The sequence below is a fragment of the Heterocephalus glaber genome, unplaced genomic scaffold (genome assembly GCF_053883595.1).
Source record: "Heterocephalus glaber isolate CG9 unplaced genomic scaffold, H.glaber_assembly_v1.0 deba00000071, whole genome shotgun sequence".
Classification (NCBI taxonomy): domain Eukaryota; kingdom Metazoa; phylum Chordata; class Mammalia; order Rodentia; family Bathyergidae; genus Heterocephalus; species Heterocephalus glaber.
This window is the reverse complement of record NW_028258137.1, coordinates 2,572,183-2,587,255: the sequence shown is the minus strand read 5'-3', so window position 1 is coordinate 2,587,255 and position 15,073 is coordinate 2,572,183. Positions and strand designations below refer to the sequence as shown.

Here is a 15,073-nt window from a genome sequence, read left to right as displayed (position 1 = left end):
AAGCCTGATCACTGGAAAAGACCCAAGTAGCTTGGCCCCTCCCCCAAAGCCCGGGACTCTTAGCAGACGCCCAGGGTCTGAAGTCCCAGGGCGGGGGGAGTCAGTCAGTGTTCCTGGTGGGACTATTCCTTGTCCCAGCGCCACCTGCAGCCTTTGGACAGCAGGTGGCGCTGCCTCCCCGCAGACAGCCAGGTGGGCCCCAGCCTGCTAGACGTTCCTGCTTCCTGGACAGGTAAACTGGGGTCCCCTGAGCCTTCTCTCCTCCTTTGCCGTCGCCAACCTTGAGCTCCCACCCTGGGGCGGAAATCACAGCAAAGAGCCCTGGAGGGGAGTGGGACCCGTGTCCTCCTGTCCCCACGGACAGCACCAGGAGCCTTCCCTAGAGGGTGGCTATCCCTGCTTCCTGTCATTCTGCTGAGGGTGCGTGTGAGACCAGGAGGCCCCGCCAAGGTCAGCCAGGGCTGCCTGCCTCGCGGCATCTCCATCTTCCATCTCTGTCTTCCACGTAGCTGTGACAGGGATGCTGCCATGGATGCTGTGGTTGATCAGACGCCCCAGTACCAGCACATCGCCCTCCCCAGACCAGGGCCTGGCCGCTGCACCCCACCCTGTGGCACACACATGGGCATGCACAGGGCAGGACCAGCTGTGCTGGCCCACGGTGCAGGCTGCCCTGGGCAGAGGCGACCACCACAAGCACTGCATAGGCGCCGGGGGGGGGGGGGAGACACCACCGTCACTGGTCTCACCCAGCACGACGTGGTGGCCCCAGCATCCCCCACGTGGCTGTGTGCTCAGCCCAGGGTGCTCCCTGGGGTGTGGTGCTTAGGAGCTGCAGAAGGAAGGGCTGCCTCAGTGACTGGCACACTGAAGACAGGACTTGCTGCCCCTTCCAGCTCTGGTAGGGGCTTGGGCTAGAGACCCCATGTTACTGCCCCGGCCACTTTCTCGAGCCCCAGGGGACCAGGGGCTGTGCTTTGGTGGTTAGAGACCCCGGCTTTGAGGTCAGAAAGTAGGGGTCTGAGTCCTGATGCTCCTCCTGCTGGTTCTGGTCTAGTCGGAGCAGGCGCTCCCCCTGTCGGGGCTCAGCTTCCTCTGCAGGCTGCCCCTTGAAGAGGGAGACCCGAGACCTCACAAAGGAGACTGCTGCAAGGGGGGACGGGGCCCCCCACGCCTGCCCCAGGCTCCTGTCCCCTCCACCCACAGCTGCTACAGTCACACCTTGGGTGGACAGGAGAGGGCAGCAGAGGCCAGGCAAGCGCCCTCACGGCAGAGGACAGGGCAGACCGCAGGCTGCAGCCCTGCAGATGGGGCCACCTCCGAGTGCCTGCAAGGGGGACCCCGCACCTCTGTCCTGTGCCTCCTCCCTCGGGGTCGGCAGTGTTCTGGGGGCTCTGTGTGAGGTGGGCACAGGGGACCCACTGTTCAAACTCCACCTGCTGAGCCCTGGGTGGGCGTGAGGGTCTCTCCCTGGGAAGGCAGGAAGTCCAGATGCCTGGATTGTGGAAGCTTTTGGGGCGGCCGGCCGGACCAACACAGCACTGCTCAGGGCTCGGGACCCGGTGCGAGGAGTCTGCCAGTCCTTGTCTGGGTGATGACCTAGCAGGGCGCTAGGTGACCTCTCGCTCCCCGGGGGCCTCACTTCCTCATCCACCAGCCCCAGGTCCACGGGGACAGTGTAGTCGGGGACGAGGAAGCCACAGCTCCCGGGTGATGGGGCTTGCTGGAGCCAGGCGGTGGCTGGCAGGGACCCCAGCTCCATCTTTTGGGGCCTCCTCCTGATGGAGACTCCAAGGGGGGGAGCGCCAACCCCTCTGCCCCACCCTCGGCCCCCAGCCTAAAGGAAAGGGACTAACAGGGCAGAGCTGGCCCAGGCACCTTCACACCCCAGACCCGCATGGGGCGCCTTCCAGCTGCTGAGCAGTGTGCCGCAAGCACCAGGCTGGGGGCCGCACCTCTGCCGTGAAAGGCAAGTGGCCGGTGGGCTGGTTTCAGCCAGAGGTTCAGGCCCCCAGCAGGAGCCCAGCTGTGAGGGAGTCTGTAGCCTTGTCACTTCCCTTCTAGGGCTTTCAGGACGGGGAGAGGGGCTCGTGCGCTCTGGGCGGCCCAGGACAGACTCCCGGCTTCCGTGGAGGTCAGATGCTCCGTGCGTGGTAGCAGGGACTTGCTCGCTTGCACGCACAGGTGATACCGGCCCCAGCCTGTACCTTGCATATTGGTGCGCCCCTGCGGAGCCTCACCCCATGGCACCTGGGCAAGCCCAGCCCTGCTCCCTGGAGAGCTGCAGCCAACCGAGAGCGTCTGCCTGCAGCCTCTGCGGCCCAAAATCAAAGGCTGGGTGCTGGCTGTGGAGACAATTTTGCCTTCGGATCCAGCCCTTCCGGGTTGCCTGGAGCCTGAAGGCCGGACTTTCCCTCTCATCCTCAGGCTGCAGATCAGACCTAGAGACAGAGGCCAGTCTGGTCCCCAGGGACCCTGGCCCTTGCTCCACACAAGCCTCTCCAGGTGCTGCCACCCAGCCAGCGCCCCGGACCCGGGAGAGCAGGAGATGCTGCTGAAATGGAAGCACAGCCCAGAGATGACAGGAAGCTGACAGGAAGCGGGGACCTCAGCCCCGGGACTCTGGCCCAGCGGTGCCCCAGGACATACCCATGGGGATGCACTGAGACCCGTGGGGAGCAGGGGCTGGAGACACAGCCAAAGCCCCGGCAGCTGCCAGAGCCCAGCCCCACTTCCTGGGAGCCTGACGGGGTGCAGGCGCTGCCCTAGCTGGGCACTCTTGCCTTCTGAGCAGGCATGTGCCAGGCACTACGGCCCGCCCGAGAGAGAGTCACAGGCCTTTTCTTGTTCGTTTTATCTCCGTGTTACAGACAGCTGTTAGTTTGGGACATTAATTGCCTGGGCGAGTCTATTGATACTTCTGATGTAACAGAGCACCGGAGAAGATGTCCCCACGTCCAAAATGTCAGATCTGAGAAGAAGCAGATTCGGGGACTGGAGACCCCACAGCGCAGACACTGCGGTGGGTCACACGACAAAGTGACTTATTGTGTTTGTTTTCCTAGGTAGCCGGGCAGGAACAGAGGAGGGCAGTCAGGAGAAGACACAAGCTTATTTGTTTTTCCCCAGAGAGGAAAAAAATATGATGTAGGAGAGAAATATTGCTGGATTGGAAATTTGCCTATAACCTTGCTTTACCCCCAACAGCCCTTTTCTTGCTCAAATTTAACTCAATTTTCATTTGGGAAAACCAAGTATAAGGCACCATCAAACAAAAGAAACCAAAAACAAAACTGTGAACCTGTTTCATGATTTGTAACAGCTAGAATATGGGACCAGCGATGTCTGAAGCTCCAAGTAACATTCTCACTGGCCATGGGAAAGCAAACAATTATGTGTATCTATCGCATCAATACATTTACATATGTAACATATAGAACACACGTATGTGAGACACATACGTACATACATGCATACATGGCCAGCTTGGTTTTCCCCAGCGGAAAGATCAGAGCTTTTCTTCAAACATTTGATTATTTCTTTTTAACAAGAAATGACATTTAGAGGGGCAGAGGGCTCTTCCTAAAACACAGAAGCCAAGAAAAACAATTACCCTTGTCCAGATTTTACTTCAGTGTGAAATGAGGAGCGAAGAGAGAAGGATCAGCCGAAAAAAGAAAAAAAGAAAAGTAAAAGGTATTCCGAATTACCCACATTCTAAGTGTCTAAAAGCCCTGGAGAACTGGAGCCTTTCTGTGGGACCCGGAAAATATTCTGCAACCCCAATCCCAGTACAATGTCCACGCGACTTTATTTCTAGCTGATACACTTCGAAAGGCCATGTACAAATGTTACACATTTTTATTTTTGTTCTTTTTTTAGGAAAAAAGTACACAAAAGGCAAAACATCCTCAAATCGTCATTTTATACAGTGCAGAAGGAAACTGAAAATATGTGTCTCACAAACGCTGCACCCCGACAGCCGAAATACTAAAAAAGGCGGGTAGTCCTTCATATTATATATATATTTATATAAAACATATGGGAATTTGTTTTTACATGGTTTGGTCTTTGTTTCAAATTTACAATGGGTATCTAAAAAAAATTCTACGCGGCAAATATTGCCAACAAGTTACACCATTAATACTGATAAATGGAGGAGCCTGTGCGGGGTTTTGATTATTAGGGAAAGAAAGTAGAATAAATAACAGGAAGAGCCTTGCTAGAATTTTAAAAGTGCCTTAACCTTTCTGCGTCACCGCGATGCCGAGCTCGAGGTCCTGGGCCTCCCGTCCCTGCGCCTCTGGCCGTGTTGGCTTCGTCCTGGGACCAGAAAGTTTACAGTAGAGACTGGGAGAGAGAAAACACCCACGGACGAGGGAAGACTGAAACTCAAAACAGTGAGGGGAGAGGAAGCTGGCAGGGACAGCAGAGGCCTGGACAGCCGCACTTGTGGGCTTCTCGGCTCCTGTTTTCTTCTGAAGAGGAACAGTGGCTTCAGAAATGCAAGTTATTCGCACAGAGATCCACCTGTGTTTGCAGAGGAGGCGTCGGAGACCGGGGGAGAGCACCGGGCCTGGTCCCCTCCCCTCTTGGAAAGAGGGCTGTAAAGGGAGGCTTGCGCTTTCCAAAACATTCTTTCAAAAAAGTTAAAAATAAAAAGATAAATACTCAATCGAAAAATAAAAAGTATTTGATAATGATTGGTCTCGCTCGTTTGCCTTTCCTGTAAAAGCCCCCCCCCTCTGCCACGGCAGCGCCTGGAGGGCTCTCAGCAGAACTCTCGTTTGGAAGTTGCAGGTTGTCCCCGACTGCACTTCTGCAGCCCACGGCCTGGACAGGGCGGAAAACAGACGCCTCCTTCCCCGACAGCTCCGGTCCACTCAGCCCCACCACCACCATCGGACAAATCTTTAAAAATCTGTGAGGGGACGGAAGGAGTTGCTGATCCCAGGTCGCGGCGCTGGGTCTTGGCCTTGGGGATTTCTTTCCAAGCAATCCGGCGGGCGGGGAGGGGCCGGGCCCCTTTCTCCTGCGGAAGGTTATACCTCAAGAATAACGCAGTCTCCGGCAGTGGCTGCGAAGTCCCGGGCCGGCCAGTGCCGGGAGGGTCCTGCGGACCGGCCTCACATCACGCAGGGCTTGATGTCTTGGTAGGTGACCTGCTGGTGGTAGTAGGAGCCCCCGCCTGCCGAGTGCATGGACGAGGAAGCCATGGCGTTGAAAGAGAAGACGAATTCCTTTCGGTCACACATGCTGGGTGACTGCGAGTGATACCGAGGGATGCCTGCCAGGCCAGGGGACACAGAGGTGGGAGTACAGGTGTTAGCGTTCGGGGGCCAGACCGCAGGGCAGAGAAGCAGCGCTGCCCCGGAGCACCAGAGGCTCAGCCCGGCTCAGGCGCACAGCCGACCTGGGCTCACTGCCCGCCACATAGCGACCCGATTGTTCCTGGCCCTCGGCGGCGAGAGGTCCCGGGGAACCGTCCCAGAACGGCTACCAGCCCTGCTCCCCAAAGCTCCCTCAGCCCAGGCCTCTCCCACCTCGGACACTGCACTTCCCAAAGCTGAAGGGGAACGGGAAAGAGGTCGCATTCTGCCGCAGCCTCAGAGAGGGCCCCAGCACTGCACTTCCCCGGCCACCACCTCCAGGGTGGAGCGAGCAGCTGCAGCCAGGCCAGGAGGCGGCAGGGCGGTGAGGCCCTCAGCAAAGGAGTGAAGCGGCTCGTTCCTCGGCAGGATCCCTTGGAGAACACGTGCTGTCCGGGGCAGCGGGGCGCCCGTGGAGAGGCAGCCGGTCGGCCTCCCGCAGGCTCCTTCCTGCCTCCCCAAAGCTGCAGACCACCGACCTGGCACCCAGCAGAGCTCTTCAGAGCCCCTTCCCTGCTAGGCCCAGAAGGTAAGGGCCTCCTGGGGTGGGGGGATGGGAATGGGAGCTGGGTCCAAATCTGCTTCCTGGGGTTGCGTCTGGACTGGGGACCCGGGGGCCTGAAAACCTGGGTCCTGAGAAACACAAAGTCCTGAGGCCTGCAGCTGTGACCCTCTGCCCTGGCCACCGCAGTGCCCTGCGTGTCCCCACAAAGTACCCCTGGTCTCAGCCAGGCCTGGCTCCCTGAAGGGCTGGGGCCAGGTGGCTTTGGGCCTAGCTCTCTGGTTCTGCCCAGGCCAGCAGCTGGAGGGACCGGCAGGGAACAGATTGGTGGGCCTCCTGTCCAGGCTGGGGCCCAAGGTCCATACAGAGGCCTTTCTGAGCAGTGAGGGGACTGAGGGACCCAAAGGAACTTAGAGTATTGGGGTCTGAGAGTTTTGGGGACAATGAGCCTCCGGATCAGGCTTGGGGATGTAGAACAGAAAGAGAAACAAAGTAGCCCCAAGCCGGGTACTGCGCTGCTCTCACCCGGGCGACAGAACAAGGCCCAGGGTGCTGGGGAGCCAGCGCCTCTCAGCCTTGGGACGGAGCCTGCAGGAGCCCTCGGGGCTGCCGGCCCTGGCCCTGGCGACCTCGGGGCTGCACCCACACACCCCGGGTTCCCACTCACCTTGGAGCTCCGCTGGGGCATTGTGGCTGTTCTGGTGCAGGTAAGGCTGGTCCAGGGAGTGCGTGGAGAGGCTGCCAGACAGGGGGTTGGCTGCGGGGGGACAGGGCGACAGGGGCTGCTGCTTGATGTAAGAGGCGCCGCTGTTGAGGGCTGCGGAGGCTGAGGGTGGCCAGGCAGCGGCCGAGCCGGAGTAGACGGCGTGTGGCTCCATAACCCCGCTGGTGGCTGCGGGCAGCAGCGGGGAGGCCGGCACAGAGCTGTCGTGGTGCGGGTACTCGCCAGCCGCGGTGCCGCCACAGCTGCCCATGTATGAGTGGCCGCCGTTGGAGGGCAGGTGGGGCACCGAGTGGCTGGGGAGGGCCATGCCGTCCACGTTACCCGGCAAGTGGCCATTCATCATGCCCAGGCTGCCCTCCAGCGCCAGGCTGTTGGGCGGGCACGAGAGGCCGCCGGCCGAGCCCTGGAAGCTGTAGGTGTCCGGGAGGTGGTTGAAGCCCAGCCCGTTCATCATGCTGTACATGGGCTTGAGCGCCTGGCACTTCCTTCGGAAGCCGCGCGGCCGCCGCCGAAAGGAGCCCTCCTCGAACATGAACTCGCTGGCCGGGTCGATGGTCCAGTAGTGGCCCTTGCCGGGCCGGCCGAGCCCCTTGGGCAGTTTGATGAAGCACTCGTTGAGCGAGAGGTTGTGGCGCACTGAGTTCTTCCAGCCCTGGTAGGCGCCGCGGAAGAAGGGGAAGCGCGCCTGCAGGAACTGGTAGATCTCGCTGAGGGTCAGGCGCTTGGTGGGAGAGCTCTGGATGGCCATGACGATGAGCGCGATGTACGAGTACGGTGGCTTCTCCGGGCGGCGGATGCCGGCGTTCGTCTTCTTGGCCTTGGACGGGCCGGACGACGCGGGGTCCATGGCCGCGCCGCCTCCCCCGCCGCCGCCGCCGAGCGGGGGCTGCTGCTTCTCGGGCGCCGAAGACATCGGGTGGCTGCTGCCGCCGCCGCCGCTGCTGCCGCTGCTCTGCGCGGCCGAGGAGCCGGGAGGAGGAGGAGGAGGAGGAGGAAGAGGAGGAGGGGGAGGAGGGCGAGGGGGAGGGGGCTGCGCAAGCGGCCCGGCTGCGCCTCTGCCGTCATCCGCGGCCACCGCTCCAGGGCCCGGCGCGCCTCCCCCGCCCGCCCTCCCCGGGAGCCGCGGTTGGCTCAGAGCCCCTCTCCCCAGCTCCCGCCTCCCCCTCTCTCCTCCCTCTTTCTTGCTCACCCTCCCACCGGGAAGGAGCGGAGCGCAGGCCGCGAGGAGGCTCCCCGAGCCCGGCCGGGCCGCACCAGCTCCGACCCGGCCTCGCGCCCCACGATTCCGCCCAGGCCGCTTTCACTACGCCTCGGCCGGGCGGTGGCCCGCGAACAGGCTCCCTAAGTCCGCTCCGGCCCTGCCCCTCCGGCCTCGCTGAGGTGGGCGCTAGAAGCGCCCCCACCTTCGCCGCCCCGAGGCCGCCTGCAGAGCGCGCCCCGCCTCCACCGACCTGGCGTGCAAGTGTCCGCGCGACCCGCCTCCCGGGCCTAGGCGGCGCCGCGCGGGACGCTGCCGCTGCCGAGGTCCCTGGTCTTGCGGGGCACTCACGGCCCGAGGCGGCTCTCGGGGGAAGGAGCGGCGCGCCCCTCGCGGGCCGCGGCGGGCTGGGCTGCGGGTCCCGGGCGGGACGGGGCGAGCTCCCTCGAGGGACCGCCTACCCACTCTCCCCGCCCCGGGAAGGACGGCGCCGCGCCCGGGAGTTTTCGGATTCGCTCAGCAGCGCGCGAGCCGGCGGCCAGCCGTCCGGGGCCGGGCTGGGGCGGAAAACGAAAGCGCCGGGCGGGTCGTGGTCGCTTTGTCTCCGGCGCCTCGGGCTGAGAGCCGCTGGCCCAGAGGCGATGCAAACCACACAGGTTCCCGGAGCGAGCGGCCCCACTCACTCGTTCGCCCGTGCGTGCGCACAGCTGTGCGTGCCCTACTGCGCACACTTAGCACACATGTACATGTGATGGTGCACAAGCAAGTCCAGCAAATTACACAGACCCAGACGTGCAAATTCACGCCCGGGCGTGCATGCCCACGCACAAACACGGCGCTTAGGCTCGTGGGCGCTCGTTAATGCGCGCGCTCCTGCACACCCCACAGCACGCTGATCACGCGCACCAACACTGTTCGGGTCTGAACTCACACGAAGCCGATTCTCCCGCCCTCCCCCAACACACACACTGAACTCCCCCCCCCCCCCCGTTTGGCCCCGCGGCCCGGAGTCCCCATTTTCCAAGTAGGTTCTGATTTCCCGAGAGATGGCAAAGGCCCTGGCAGGAAGTTTACACGGCCCAACGTAAACACGTTCTGGGGGATTCTTTAATAATAATAATAGAGAATTCCGCGTGCGCGGGGGGAGTTGGCCTAATGCCCCTGTGGGCTCGGCCTGCCGCCGCCGCGGGGCCTCCGACTGCGCACCCGGCCAGGTTCCGGAGAGCGGGCAGGGAGCGCGGGCCGAGGCTGCCCTCGCGCCCCTGGCTGCCGGCCTAAGGGCTCGCTCGCACGCACGCCTCCGCTCGTCACCCTCGCCTTGCCGGCGTGCGGACAGGGCCTGCGGCGGTGGGAAATCTGGGAAATCGGAGCGCAGCGCAGGACCGCGCGGGAGGCCGGCGGGACGCAGCGCGCACAGACCCCGGTGAGTGGCTGCGGCGCTGACGGTCGCGCGCCGGGCTTGGCCTCTCTGCCAGGGTCTCGGGTGGAGAGGAGGGCGGGGGTGTCTCCAGTCTCCACAGGTCGTCGCGAGGAGCCGCACGGCCGTGCCCCGGAGCCAGCTGGGGCGAGAGGCGTGTGCCGGGCTCTGAGCGGGACCTGCGGCTTCTTCAAAGCCCCGGACCGCAAGGGTTTCTCCCGACTCCGCGCTCCCCGCTGGCCTCCCTCTCCCTCTCCCGGCCCTTCGCCGCCCGCAGGGGACGCCTGGTCGCCTCGGGGCGCCAGGCCCGTCCCTGCCAGGAGCTGGGGGCTTAGCCTGCCCCGCTGTCGCCGCCTCTCCACGAAGAGCAGAGCTCCTGGGAGAGCAGAGCCTCCTTCCGCCCTGTGCTTTCGGCCAGGCCCCGCCGGCGGACACCTCGGGCGCGGAGGGAAGGTCCAGGGTAGGCCCTGGGCGCGGCGGTCTCGGGTATTCTCGGACCCGGCCGCCGCACACAGCCGCCTCCGCGCCCTCCGCCCCTGCCTTTCCCGGAGCGCTGTGGCACCGCTCGGACCCCAGCCTGGGGCATCACGCACCCTCGCTGGACGCCCTCGCGCACTCGCATTCTCTTCCCGCTGTGTCCCCTCGCCCCCAGGGAGGGACGTCAGGGACGGAATAGCTGAGTTTCCCCGAAATGGAGTAACTTCCTTTCCTGTTCCTGCTCCTCCACTCGTGGGGACCCCCAGAGTGAGGGGAATCTACTGAAGGCGAAATTGGGGAGCCCTTTTCTAGCAGCCGCCTTCCCCTGTAGGCTCTGTCCGGTTTAGGGGTCTTGGGGTCCCATCTTTGGCTCACCCAGAATTCAGTTTTCCTGCCCCCCTTTGTCCTTCACAGGCTTCCCTGGGGGGGAGGGGAGCTTCTTAGGTTTGGGGGCAGAGAGCTGTGCCTGTGGGTGGAAGTATGGTGTGGGGGCCACGTTACTCACTCACTCAGGCCCCAGCAGCGAAGCAGACTCTGCCTGGACCCCAGGGCCTTGAGGTGTGGAGCTAGAGTCCCAGGGATGCCCAGGGCCGGCGCTCGCCAAATCCTGCTCTCTCCTGGGGTGGCAGAGGAGGTGGGAGCCTGAGAGGGGAGGGGGGAACCACAGCCACAGCCACGCAAGGAGACTTTTCTGTGAGGAGCCAAGTTCTTGGTTCTCCAGATGCCAGAGAGGTTTCCCTTAACCAGACACTTTTGAGGTGAGGACACTGAGCCCCAGAGGGGACTTGGGCCTGGCCAGCCCAGCTCAGCTGGCGGGGTTGGGCTGCCAGTGACCTTCCCTCCAAGCCCTCCTCTCTCCAAGCACGGAGGGTGGTGGCCTCTCTTCCCCCTGCCTCCTTGTGGTCAGAGAGAGTGGGCTTTTGGAAGGCTTCATCGGCGCACAGCCTGGCTTTCCAGCTCCAGGGGAAAGAGACTCATGGGAAAACCGTGGTATTAAGATGGTTACCACAGGGCCAGGGGTGTAGCTGAGCGGCTCAGCGCCTGCCTGGCAAGCTCGAGGCCCTCAGATCGATTCCCGGTATAATATAAAATAAAATAGTTAGACAACCACAGCCGCAGGACAGGAAGCAGGCTGCTCGGTGGCTCACTATGTGGTACTGGGCGCATCACTCCTTAGACGGGTCCCAAAGGGGCTTGAACCCCTTTGATGATGTGGGGAGTTTGATAACTTGGGTGATTACTGTCCTGCCTGCACCCACTCCCAAGGTGCATAACCGTGACACCTCTGCGGGGGTTTTCTTTGAGGTCTTGCGGGAAGCATGGAACTCATTCGTAAACCTACACCCCACCCACAAGCACAGAATTGTAACTGTCCCTCCACAGTTGTTTGATCTCGCGGGAACTCCTCCAAGTCAGCACCCCCTCCCTTAGTGATGGGGCTCAGGGGGGTTGCTCGATCCTCCACGACCCTGCAGGGCCAGGACCCAAACTGGACCCCCCCACACACCAGGATAAGGGCAGGGAGACCCTGCACATCAGATTCACAGGGTGGATGGAGATCCAGCCCCCCAACCCCGCGGGATGCCACCTAAGCTGACTCTTTCTCTGAAAGTGGAACCCGTAATGCTGCCCACTCTTAGGCTCAGGGGAGGGTGCAGCAGGGCAGGGAGCTGGGGGACCCTTTCAAATGGGAGCGAGGCCTCAGGGGCTCAGCCTGCGAGAAAACACTGCCTTTAGCTTAAAATCTGCAGACACCTCTCCCATCCTAAGTCAAAGCTGTGTGCGCCCCCATGCAGGCAGAGGAACCCCCAGAACTGGGGTGGGTGGGTAAGAGACATGCCCGTGTCGCGTCCACTCCCCAGGCCCGAGGTATTTTCACTGGCTAATTGCTTAAGTGAAGCCGCCGGGCGCGAGCGCCGTAACCCGAGCTCCGAACCAGATCCGGCTCTCGGTGTGCGCCGGCCGCCGACCACCCACCGCGAGGGCAGCCGCCCTGCCTGACGCCCCTGCTCCGCATTAGCCCGCTTCGCCCCCCACCCCTGCTCCTCGCAGCCCCGCAAGCTTCGTCCCTTGGTAGGTAGGGTGGCCGGGCTGCACCAACGGGGTGCGGGGCAGTGGGGAAGTGGAGTCCTGGGGCTCTGGTAGGGACGGCAGCTTCGGTGCGGCCTGGGTCTAGGGGTGTGTGTTGGGCTTGGTACCCAGAACTGCAGGGGGAAGGTCAGGGTCGGGGGGAGGAGGGTGGCCTGCTTGGATCACAGCTGACCTGCGTGCAGAGTCTGCAGGGGCTTGGACCTGCAGACTGGTGCCAAAACAGAACCCGGCTGCAGGGCATCCCCCGGAAGCTGGGCGCAGAGAGGCTTCTGAGGACAGCAGAGAGCCAGCACAGGGGCTCCCTGTGTGTCGCCATTTTAAGATGTTCTGTTTAACGGTCTAACAGGCACTCGCAGAAACACCCCAGAATACTATGGCGCGCTGGGCACCGAGCAGTGTAAATGAGCATGCAAGGGGACAGTGCCGTGTGCAGTCAGGATGGTCCAGGCAGCCCGCTGCTCAGGTTGGCGTAGTCTGAGTGTGCCACACAGCGTGTTCCGAGCTCCGCAGGCCCCGTTGTCACACGCAGAGGATCAGAGGACATGTGGAGACGTGTGCCAGTGCAGGGTGCCTCGTTAGGCCAAGGGGTCACAGGGGTGACACAGCAGCATCAGCCGCAGCCGCAGGCAGAGGGATCTGCAGGGCGATGCGCGTCCCCCAGGTGTCAGGCACGCTTTCAGGGCGTGTGACACGGGGTGGACATGGTGCAAGCGTGACAGCGGACCGGACTGTGGCCAAGGACACCTGCCAGCCCTTGCTAGGCAGGGTAGGGCCTCCCCACTCACAGAACTCCCACCCTGATCCCGAAGGCAGGGTCTGCTTTGATCTCGGGTTCCAAAACACAATGACACACCTACTTTATTTCTATGGTGACAGATGGGCCCCTGAGAGATGGGGTCCTGCATGGTACAGAGATGTGGGGACCCTGTTCGCCCCGTGTGAGCCCTGACAGGGGATTCCCCTCTCCGTAGCTGCAGAAAGGAGGTGCACGATAAGGGAGGTGTGCAGAGGGGGCCCGCAGTATCGGCGCGGCAGGGAAAGCCCTCCTTTGGGATGACCTGCAGTGTCCCTTGCTGCCTCTTTAAGCTCAAAGCAAGGCAGTCAGAGCAAGCCGGACTCCAAGCCCCAGACTGGGAGAAGGGCGGGGGAGGAGGAAAGCAGCCACCTGGGTCGCACCTAGTCCTGCAGCACCCCCAGGGCAAGGTGGGGCTCAGTAACCCCTGGCAGTGTGGGCGGCAGCGGTGACCAGGGCCGCCCCTGGACGCAGGCCCTGGTGTTCACCTCCCATCAGCTCCACCTTGGGAAGAGGCTCGGGGTTTAGTCACCGCTCCCCCCCGCCCCCATGCTTGGCCGTCGCTGCAGCCGGCGCTTGCCCCTTCCACTTGGCCCTTTTACCCGAAAGCACACATTTTCCATGACGTTCTTCAATGAAATATTTGACAACAGTGCAGCCCAGGAATTTACAGCTCTTCCCTGCAAGATGGCTGGGAGTTTTCTGGCATTTGCAGTACACGAAGCTCCAAGAACCAGCCCACCGGAGGGACACCCGGCCTCCAGCCCCCTGGGTCTGGTGCAGCCCCGTCCCGTGGATACAGCCCCCAGAACCCCCGCATATGTTTGTCTCTGCTGAGCGGTGTTCGAATGGGAGACGACTTCCTTGCAGTGCATGCTTGCCCGTGTGTGTGTGTTTGGGGGTGCTCAAGGGGCCCCTGAGCCAGTTTCTGAGCTGATGATCTGTGCTGAAGTAGAGCGAGCACAGAAAGGTGCTCAGAGAGGGACAGGAGGGCTGTGGCCCCGGGACAGGCCCCCAACCTGGGGATGAAGAGAAGGGTCCCAGACTACCAGCCAAAAGGAAAACATAAATTCAATGCCAAGGGGCCGTTGCTTAGTATTTTTCAGATATGAGGGGCCCCAAGAGGGAGGGACTCACATGACAAGGGAACAGGGTGGGGGAACACTGCCGCCCAGATGGGGCTCTGAGCCCAAGCAGCCGTGTGTGCCCAGGACCCTGTCCAAGTGCCCACCTGAGTGCCAGCTCACAGGCTGCAGATGAGAAGAACGGGTGTTCAGGGGGACACCAACTGCACACACCTGACTGCCCGGGTGGAGGGGCTTCCCTGCTCCGTGCAGCCTGCCCAGGCTGCTGGCAACAGGACTCCCTCTCCCCATGCCCTCGCCAGTCTAGCCCGGGCCTTTTGTCCCAGCCAGGTTGTAGCTCTGTGGCTCTAGGGACCTGGGCGAGTTGTGCCTGGGCAGGCCTGGCCCTGTGCACACCCGGAGGAAGCCCCTCTGGAGTTCAGCCCACCCTTGGGCTAGGGTGATAGGGTCCCAGGGGAGGAAGCGGGGTAGCCAAGCCTGGGAGGGGAGTCAGGCAGGTGCACCAGAAAGCAGACAGTGCTGGAGGGAGAGCCCACACCCGAGATGAGATGGGGAATTTCAGGCAGCAGGCTGAGCGCCCCAGTGGAGTACGGCCCGTGTCCACAGGACAGGGTGGCAGGGCACGGCAGGGCCAGGCCCTGGGGACAAGGAGGCCCATTAGAGCGGGCCCACCCCAGACCGATGTAGCACCTGTCTCTCCTTAGCTCTGGCCTCAGGCAAGCGCTTCAGCCTCTAGCGCCTCAGTTTCCTCTTTGTGCACCAGGGGAACAGAGCCAACCTGGAACCAGAGGAGAGACACAGGGCTTGCGCTGCAGTTGTGAAGGGGCTGGCGGCCTTGTGGATGATGGCATCGTAAATTGAAATCCAGACCAGGGGGGAATTGTTAAACAAACACCTGCAAGTGATGAGGAGCTTGGGCCCTGTCTGGTTCCACTCAGCTCCACGGCTGTGCGGCCCTGGACGGTGGTCTTACCTCTCTGAGCCTCCTGTTCCTCAACTGTAAAAGAAGGGCGAGGGTGGTACCTCTCTTGGGGTAGATGACCCCACAGTTGCCCACTGTGGTTGTTATTTAGAGTTTTGGGGGGCTGGAGGGTAAGATGCGTACCTCCCTGAATGTCTGGGAGCCCTGCTTGAGAACCGGTGGCCTGAAGACCAGCTGCCCTGACTCGGCCGGCCGAGGGCTCCGAGTGGCCAGGGGCCTCCCTGGGTCTGCCGAGAGTTCAGGGTGACACAGCAAGGACGTTCAGAGCTCTCTGGGGAGTGCCTCTGCCAGCTCCGTCCTGCCACCCTGCCTTCTGTTCTCCCTGGTCCCGGGGCAGCAGGGCGGCATCTGCAGTGGGCTGCCCGCACGCATGTTCGCCTGCTGTGTGCATTCTGGCCGGCCTCTCTCGGAGCCCCTTTTCTCCTCTGTGAGATG

The 15,073-nt window shown here is 62.4% G+C and overlaps 1 protein-coding gene across 1 annotated transcript; it reads right to left on the bottom strand.

Moving 5' to 3' along the window:
- Positions 1–1,914: 1,914 nt before the first annotated feature.
- On the bottom strand, positions 1,915–7,698 carry Foxf1 (forkhead box F1). Its single transcript, XM_004842754.4, has 2 exons — positions 6,539–7,698; positions 1,915–5,287 (listed from the first exon to the last, which is right to left on the bottom strand). Exons 1-2 carry the CDS (start codon positions 7,506–7,508, stop codon positions 5,127–5,129), a joined length of 1,131 nt encoding a protein of 376 aa, XP_004842811.2. The 5' UTR covers positions 7,509–7,698; the 3' UTR covers positions 1,915–5,126.
- Between the last annotated feature and the right edge of the window lie 7,375 nt (positions 7,699–15,073).

What these genes read in the sequence shown, in the direction of transcription:
- Foxf1 (XM_004842754.4), bottom strand. Translation starts at nt 7,508, where the DNA reads ATGTCTTCGGCGCCCGAGAAGCAGCAGCCCCCGCTCGGCGGCGGCGGC. An exon ending in TGCCCCAGCGGAGCTCCAAG is followed by an intron (nt 5,288 to 6,538) that starts GTGAGTGGGAAC and finishes CTGGCCTGGCAG; the next exon opens with GCATCCCTCGGTATCACTCG.